We start from the raw sequence: 9,471 nt of genomic DNA, 5'->3' as shown, positions 1-9,471 counted from the left end.
TGTCAACTTGTGTAACTGTGGATGTCCTTTCAAAGGGCCTTCACAGATCTGTCCGAGGCCCTTTGATCAGGCGTTCTATGACACGCCTGCTCTTGGCGGCCCTCGAGATGGGAGGGTGTGTGCTGGGTGGGAGACAGGGTGGGTTTAACACTGGGGAGACTGTGGCTTTGACCCACATGCGCACACACACACACACATATAAGCATCGACACATACACATTTTAAAATTTGAAGATAGGCTTGCTGTAGCGTACGGCAGTGGAGCTTCATTCTAATGTGATACATCAAGACTGTTGTAGTTTTTGATGAATGAAGTCAAAATGTCATCACAAGATTAGAAAGTAATCCAAAAAATCCTGTAAAGAGGTAGTTTTTAGAGCGGTTTGAGGGTTAGGTTAGAAGTTGCAGTATTGATACTGTGTGTATACGTATGTGTTTTTGTTTGTCCATATTGAACACAGCAGCTGCAGACTAAAGCTACCCGCTCATTTTACGTTTACTTTGAAATAGATTTGCTTTGATATTGCATATTTTTGTCCTTGTTGATTTAGTGTGTGTCTTGTAGCTCTTGAGTGGACATCAGTTTGGATTGAGATGGATCTCAGGTAGGGTCTAATACTGAGTGGCATCACCGTGCCACGCGGACATACTGTAGACCTGACACTGAGTTGATCTGACAATAGAATGGATCAGTGTAGCAGCTAGCAAGTCAGAAGGTAGAGCATAATCCTTTCTGTCAAGTCTCTGTCTCGTCAATATTCAAATCCAGCCGGCTGTCCAATGGCTGTCAGTTACAATCTCCCTCTGGCTCATGGCCTAGCACAGGCACATATCTAAATTGAATTGGATGTTTGCTTCTCAATGGAAATTGAATCGAAGAGATGACCACCCCCTCTGTCCTGTATTGTGAACTTGTCAGTTACCCCAACTGAACTAGATTTTAATGTACAATATCCATTCCCAACTAATATCTTATCTTTGTTGTTTCCTCTTTTTTTTTTTTTTTGTTGTTTTATTTCAAGGAACATGGTAGCTTGAGCTCAAGTTTGGGCAGATGTGTAACACAAGCTGTGACTTTGTTTGCTGAACACCTAATGTGCTTCACTTACAACTAGTGACAAGAAATGAGCGAAAACCCCAAACACTTTCTGTCACTTCTTAGAAGTACTCTGTGTTCTCTGCTGTGATGATTTATTCCCATGCACTCTGCTTCCCAGACACCTGCGCACGCTGCAGTGTTGTCTGTGAAACTACAGAACTGAAGGCAAAGTGCAAGAGCATGAAATGAGAGACAATGGACTCAACATGGCTCCACTCAGCCGGAAGCTGCCACAGACATATACTGTACACATCCTTGTACGGTTATTTTTCCACTGACTACATTCATCCACTGAGCTCACCTTTACCCATCACCTTTAAACACCTAACCTTAAACTTTGAACTCTGACATCAGCAAAAAAGTAGCTGCTTGAATTTGTAAAACATATTCTGGTCAGGGAGCTGTGGTTGAAAAGGTTCATCCATCTTCGTCCAGCTTTCATTCAGCAGACTGCTCAGTCGCCGTGCTATTTTTTTTTTTTTTTTGTATTTCTCTCCAAATTTTGCTTTTCTTTTCAGAGACATAGGGTGAATCTGAGTGTGTCGTTTAGCAAGGGACACTCTTGTCAGTTGCGGCCCAACTTTGTGATGTGAATTGCTTTACATAAAAATCTTTTCTCGACTCATCTTTCACTCTAATCCCGGGTTCTAGCCTCGAATGAGATGTGTAAAGACGTGACGACCACTCAAAATGATATCTGTTCCCTACATGTAACCTGATTCCAAAGGTGTAAAACTGAAAGTGGTTCTCACAAGGGTGAGAATGATGGAGAACATTTAACCATAGTCTCGCTCTCTCTCTACTCCTCTCTGTCTTCTTCAGTCCCTCTTTTCCTTTTCCTTCTCTGACACATGTCGCCCTGGCATGCATGGAAAGGCCTGACCTTTGGAAAGTTTAGCACTTTAAATATTTAGGCTTGGGTTATGATGGATCCTCCAGGCCCTGCGGCAATGTGCGAAGCCTCTGATTAGGGCTGCTGTCAGAGTCATTTAGCTGAGTGTCTGGCTGCCGGTGGCGCTCTCTGTTTGACAGGCAAGCCTTTTAAACAAACAGCGGTCCCAGTGGCAGAGCAGGCAGGGCACCCGGCGCAGCACAAACACCCAACACTCTGAGAGAAACCACTCAGCCCGCTGACAGCTGCAGAGGAAACCACTGGCCACTGTCTCTCTGCCTCTCGTGATCTTTCAAGCACTTTGTCTTTCTGCTCACTCACTTTGTTTTGCACAGTCTATACTTGTACCTCTGCCAGTTATATTTTGTTGCTCTGCTTTTCTTTTTTTCCCCCCTGTTGATATATATATTTTTTCACAATAACTTTACATCTTTTTGTTATTCTCAGTCGCTCAGTCGAACATCAAAGTTTCATCTGTGTTGCATCTGGAGCAAGATTTAGTAAGTAAGTTGATTGCCGGATGATCTCTGAGCGAGGCTTATGCTCTTAATTTGTCGAACATCACTACTCATTATCAGCTGAAAATCAGGATGGATGCTGTCTGTCTTGTGCCTGCACAGTCCCATGATTAGGACAGCTTACATTGATGTTCACGTTGAAATACATCTGAGCCAGCCTTTTCATCTCACTCTGAGACAATCTCCCGTGGCATCAATCCTGTAAATATATGAGTCTTAATATGTGTGTCCTATTCTGTATTCAGAGGAAGAGCCAAGTCAGCAGCTCCAGTATTAATGCATGAGAAATGAGCAGAGCCCATAAGAATTAAAGGGTAAGACTCCCCTTATTAAGATGTAAATTCCGGGGGAAAACTTGCCGAAATGAGGATACAGTGAAGTTATTGTCAACTTTAGCCTACTTATGCATTTCTAAGAGGCATTGTTGTGTTGTAGTTGTTGAAATTAGATACACACAGCAAAGCACCTTGTGTATTTTTTGGCTCATTGTCAGCACGAGATCAACCAATCTCAACAAATATGCAACCTACACTTTACGGAACAATTTACACTTTTGGCAACATTATCTAGTGACAGCGTACATGGCGACTATCGTGGTAATTCAATCTCTGTCTGTGTGTGCTTCTTTTTTTCCCTCTCTCTCTCTCTCTCTCTTTCTCTCTGTCTCTCTCTCACTACCTCTAACTCTCTCTCATTTCAAATTTGCACTTAACACCTTCCTGGGGAAAGGCTTCTCATTCATCAACGGTGTTTGTCCCGGTGACAAGCAGGGCGCCTCCTGCATATCAATATCAGCTAAGACAATGCTGAGCCTGTAACCTTCAGCTAAATGTCATTCTGCTTAATCCTATTTGAAAATTAAACATTGAAAAACCTTTAGCGCACCTTCCTGTCTTGCTTCCTGTCTTGCTCGCTCCTTTATTGGCCACCATTCCTCTAGCTTTCTGTTCTCCCTCACTCCCTTCTGTGTTCTTGTTTTGCTCCCTGTGTGACATTTGTATTGTTTTGTTTGTGTGAGTGTTATTTGTGTCCCATAGTGGTTATTTAGTAGAACTGATTTTAATTTTATGTCACTGAAAAAATAATGTAGGGGCAATTTGTCTGCATCTAGTAGTCATCTGCATTTTTCCTAAACAGTCTGTAGCAGTCATCAAAGGGATGCTGATCCACTCCCCCCTTTCGTCTTTCTTTCTTTTAGAGATAGCCATCCTTGACAAATAGAAAGAGTGAGATTCAGATGGACACAAAAAGTTGTCAGGAAAAAAAGACTCTAGTCACCAAAGTTGTACATAGAAAGAGAGTGCAGTCACATGAGCAGAAACTTCTCTGTCAAAGCTGCATATTTACATAAACAGATCTTCCACTTACAGATGATAATTACTACACTGACAGTGCTGGGGAAGCTGAGAAAGAGGAAGTCTGATTTGTCCGCATACGCTCTGTGACAGAGGCAGAAACTTCACCAAAGTGCTCGGCATTGAGAGGCCCGCTTCTTAGTATGCATGAAACACATGCGTGATATATTTGGTGTTTTACCCCGTCTTTCTGCTCACGCACACGAACGCCTCACACACATGCACAAAGCACAACTATATGGTAGATATTTGAAGCTACAGTGAGGAATCGGAAGGGAGGGAGGGCGGGATAAAAGGAGACGCAGAGATTGCAATGAAAATGCAATCATTTGCAGTCAGACAGACATAATTCTCCTTTGGAGGGAGTGTGATGCGGCAGCTCAAAGACAGCCTTCACCCAGCTCTCCATATGGATTTGATTGACCACAGTCACTCGTCAAGGGATTCCACTGAAATACTGAGAGTGAATTACAACGTGACTACCCTTGATGTCTTCATATTGAAGCCCTCCATCCACTCTATAGCTTGAAGAATTGAAAAATGTGATGGAGAGACATACTGTAGAAGCGATTAAACAAAGCAACAAAATATGAGTAACAATGTCCTCCATAAAATGTAGTCACCCAAACAGGGAGTTCCTTTAGCCTCAGTAAGCATCACATTGACAGAAAGGGGAAGAGACAGACACAGAGACAGAGAGCCAAAATCATCTATTCTCTTTTATTTCTCTTTTTTTTTTCTCTTTAAGTCTGATGGTGTATCACAGCAGCAGAGACTGCTGTGAAACTGACCCACGCAGCATGAAAGAAGAAAAGAGAAGAATACTCCCGTATGAGAACTCTAGGAGTGAAAGTGTGCCTTACAGAGCCTTGAAGAGTTTCTGTCTGACGAGTGTGTGAGAGAGAATGTATTTTGGACAACAGGTTACTCCTCACTCTGTGTTGAACCCAAGCTGGGCTGCATGCTGTGGGGTCCTCGCTTTTTTTTTCTGTGATAGAGGGGAGGTACGGCCACACAAACAAATATGAACAGCATTTTGTTGGTGCGCTGATTCTGTATTTTCATACAACCAGAGACCGGCATAACTTGTACTGTACGTGTAGACACATTCAGTAGGTTTCTTACTAGCAACTGCTGGATGTATGTTTTCATTTAAGACTAGGTGACAAATGTTTGTTCATGTTAAAAGAGCTGATGTTCTGTTTGAAACCCTCCACCCACTCTCTATGCTGTCTATGCTTTTCAGGTGGGAGATGCAGGACGGTGCAGAGCTGGAAGATGGAGAGAAAGCGATGCTAGAAGAACTTCAGAAAACATATTTTGTGTGCTGCTGCAGTCCGGGGCCGCAGGACCCTCCTGCAGCTGATGAGACACCAGCAAAACAGACCCAGGGGGAAACACAACCATCTGATAAAAGTGCTGCCCAATAAAAGTCCATGCAGTTTGAATTTTTATCGTGTTGTAAATGTTTTGCTTGTGATATGCACTTGCACCTCTCAAGGTAGTAGAATGTGTGTGCGTGTATGTGCGTGTTTGTGTGTGTGTGTGTGTACACATTTGTGGGTGCAACTGGGTTTGTGCATGTATACATATAGTGAGATTGCATACGTGTGTGCATGGAAACTGGAATGTATGAGAGGATGAGAAGCCAAAACAACAAAAAGAGTGAGGGAGACAGTGTCTCCCTCTTTATGCACATGCCTCAGACAAACTCCCTGTGCTTTTCTATGCTGCATCAGACACATTTCATCTTTTTGGCGCACATCTACAGAAATCAGTTCTGGGAAATGGAGAACCAGGATTTGTTTGCCTGGGACAAGATGGGACTGTGTGATCATTGTAGGTAGTTGAAGTTTTTTTTTTTTGAGACAGCAAGTGTAACGACATTGGTGTCAGCATACTTGCACCTCGTTCCTGAAAGCAAACATCAAGAATTACGGTTGCGAAGCAAAGATGATGTGTGTTTTGATTACAATATGTCCCAAAAATCTGCCCTACTATGTAATATCTGTCAGTTTTTTTGTGCAAACTTAGAAAACGTATTTAATGTGTAAGACGATTGCTCTTTATATTTTTCCAACTGTGTCTGATTTTGTTATTTATGAGATGGAGATGGAATGTTTTAGAATTAAACATGAAAATAAAATCATATTCATACTTCACGACCGAATATTCGTCCTCTGTTGTATGATCAACGTGTGTGATCTTTTTGTAGTCAATAATTTATTAGGATTCATGACTATGAAGTTAGCATTACATTTCTGAGTACATACATGTTCATTCCTATTATATATGATGTTCAAATAAGGATAAAACTACTCAAATTAAGCTATTTTGGTCAACATGTATGTTATTTAGCTCACAGAGGCTACTGCTGCGCAATTCCTTTGAGAGACAAGGAAAACATTTCCTTCTACAGAGGGAAATGTTCTTTTCCTAATGCAAATGTAGAAAGATTATGATCGCCAAATCAAAAAAACAATACAAATAACAGCAAAACGTTCAGCAGCTGCATTCTGCCATTACTTCTGAATAAAGGCTGAATGGCGACAAAAAAAAAAAAAAAACTTCATTCAACACATTAAAAGTGTTTTATTTTGGAGTTGCAAAAAAACAGTATTTGGCTATTCAAACTGTTCTTGTAAGATAACCGTTTTCTGTGAAAAGAAAATGCTTTGATCTCCTCTCTTACTCTCCCTCCCCATTAGAGAAAGTACCTGTAGGGTTATCCATTTGTATTTTCATTGTAGACAGGTGATTGGCTCAGAAGACATCTGTCAGTAAAGTTGACAGTACAATTCACAACAAATCATTACAAAGAATGATTCATCACAAAGAATGAATTGAATTTTCTATTATACAGTATTTGTTTGGGGATTATCAAACCTACAGAAACACTTTCAGAATCCCAGAGCTCATTGTCACATATTTATACAGGATAAACAGTCGCAGCATTTTGACTCCTCTGATTTCTATTTCAATTGATTGCCCTCAGTGCATTAGTGCATTGTCCATGGCAAACTGTCACAGCAGAAACATGATGGTTTTATTTGTATGATCATCCATTGAGCACAACAAGCTTTGCGTCAGCATGTAATGAGCCAGCATGGTACAGGAAGACCATCGTTCAGATAGATTACCCTGATTTCTCTTCATTTCCATGTCAAGTCCCACTTCCGTAGCAACAGTTTATCTATTTTTCCTATAAATGTCTCTTTATACAGTGGGGGATCAGTGTGAGCTCCCATTACACAGTAACCTGAAAAGTCTGCTATAAAGTTAAAATAATTACTTCAAGAGCTCATCAAGTCCTATTGAGCTACAAGTTTGAACAGTGGCCTGAATGTCTTCTCTGCTTTGGGCCGACAAGATTTTTTACTGTTTCGTCTCTGGCCTCATGTCTAAGTGAAACAACCAGTCACTAGTTGATTTATTAGACTTTTAGTCAAGTCTGAGCAACTCAAACTTGTAACTTAAATCTGAGTCCAACTCGTTTGGCTCAAGTCTACGCCTCTGCTCTCAGGTCCTGCACAGAGTACAGAGTGAGCAAAAAGCATCTCCTTTATCTTGTCAAACTCTGTGGATATCAATGCCACAATATGTCATTTCTGTTTCTTATTTAGGTCTCCCTTCGCAGCATCTCCAGCACTCTGCTTGAGGAAACAGGGTAGCTCAGCTCCCCAGAGAAACAGCTTCAACTTCTAGAGGCCGTCCAGAAGTAGGGCATCCAGCTTAAGTTTAACCAGGAGGCTATTTCTGTGAATCAACAGCACATGGCATGAAGTAAAGTTGCAGGTACAGAGGAACAGGGTGCAGCAGGTGGTTTTAGAAGAGTCACCTATAGCACAGTATCAGTATCAATCTGGCAATCAATCAGCTTCCTTTCTCTTTAAATACTGTAATGTGCTCTGATCCATGTCACACACACAGTGTTGTAAGAACAGTCCTGAACACGCTCACCACAACAGCTTTCTCAGAGAGGAAACCAGTGTCCTTGTGCCTGCGATGGAAAACTAAAAAGAGGGAATATCCTACACCTTGAATATAACGCAGAGGGCGAAACACAGTCTTATTTTATAAGGCCTGCTGCTGAAAGGAAATGGTTCGGTGATGTTAGACAAAAAGCAGAACAAAGGGTTGTTTGGCTAAGGAAAGAACCAAACTATGCAATACTATCTGTAGCTATTAATAGTGTGTCATGGTAACAATTCTATAATAGATGACAGTCATTACATCCTCCTGCCAGCCTGACCTAATCACTATCGTCTTCATTCATTCATTCATTTTCTACCGCTTATCCTCTAGTAGGGTCGCAGGGGGGCTGGAGCCTATCCCAGCATCCTTTCGGGCGAGAGGCGGGGTACACCCTGGACAGGTCGCCAGTCCATCGCAGGGCACACAGAGACAAACAACCATTCACTCTCACATTCATACCTATGGTCAATTTGGAGTAACCAATCAGCCTAGTCCCCATTTGCATGTCTTTGGACTGTGGGAGGAAGCCGGAGTACCCGGAGAGAACCCACACAAGCACGGGGAGAAAATGCTATGCATTTTAATGTCTAAAATGTTGTACTCCCACTATCCCATCACAGCCAGTCACACATGCACAACCCCATGTCCCATTTCTAACAGTTTTGACATATGAAAAACATGTTCAAGTATTTCACTTTATTATATATTGATGTATTTATTCTCACTTTATACAATATTAAAAATGAATGTATAGAATGGTTAATACGTCTTAGCAATTTAGGGATTCCGTAAAAGCATGTCAGGGAAAAATGATATTAGTAGGCCTGAGTCATCTAGTCATAATTCAAAAAGAATACAATCAGTGTGCCGTGTAGTTCCTCTTATGCAGCACAGAATATAACAAAGTAAAGTTGTCAGGGAAGAGTTATGGACTTAATGTACTCTTAAGACACAAGCACACACCTGGATAGAGTCAAAATCAAAAGTCATGGGACACACCACCTGCATGAGTCCAGTAAATCTCACTTTAAAATTTTCCCATAAAATAATGACTTATTGCAATTATTAAAATGATCACAGAAATCTGTTTTTTAAATTCATTTGGCTCTAATCCTGTTCAGTAAATATATTGTATATGAGTGAGTTACCATACCTGTTACCAGGAAGTAGTCAGATCCTTTACTTAATTTAGTTTATCTTTAAATTTTGGATTACCATAATAATAACGACAATTAAAGTAAAAGTCAGGCATTTAACATGTTAAAAAGTAGAGATGTAGGTTATTATTAGCAAAATGTAGTAAAAGTCTCATATCTATTATGCAACCTATTATGATGCATCAACATGTGAGCAACATGTCTTTTACATGTAAAATCTTTATATGCAAAGTATCTTTTAACTATACAGTTAAAATACAATGCCACTGCAAATGTACTTACATTCCACCACTGTTAGGTGGTCAGGTGGTCAGGTGGTAGAAATCTCACACAAGAGAAAACATCTGGATGAGCTGCAGCAGCTGCTGTGCTACTGTGTCTTTAAATATCCCTTCCAGTCCGTTGCCCCGGTAACCCGGAAGCTTCACGCTCTCAGAGCTCAGCTCTGCTCAGAGTCCTTCCTGTTTTAGAAATT

At 41.1% G+C, this 9,471-nt stretch overlaps 1 protein-coding gene across 1 annotated transcript in view; it reads left to right on the top strand.

Annotated features, from left to right (window-relative positions):
• The window catches only part of kiaa0825 (KIAA0825 ortholog), a 110,527-nt gene extending 104,557 nt beyond the window's left edge, over nt 1-5,970 (top strand). Inside the window, exon 22 of the mRNA XM_022756474.1 lies at nt 5,111-5,970. Coding sequence (XP_022612195.1) covers nt 5,111-5,294 — 184 coding nt within the window. The 3' untranslated portion in view covers nt 5,295-5,970. The remainder of the gene's footprint in view (nt 1-5,110) is intronic.
• Nucleotides 5,971-9,471: the final 3,501 nt, after the last annotated feature.

Source organism: Seriola dumerili, unplaced genomic scaffold (assembly GCF_002260705.1).
Source record: "Seriola dumerili isolate Sdu_G_001 unplaced genomic scaffold, Sdu_1.0 BDQW01000017.1, whole genome shotgun sequence".
NCBI lineage: Eukaryota > Metazoa > Chordata > Actinopteri > Carangiformes > Carangidae > Seriola > Seriola dumerili.
Note: the sequence above shows the minus strand (reverse complement) of the source record. Positions and strands in the feature narration are given on the sequence as shown.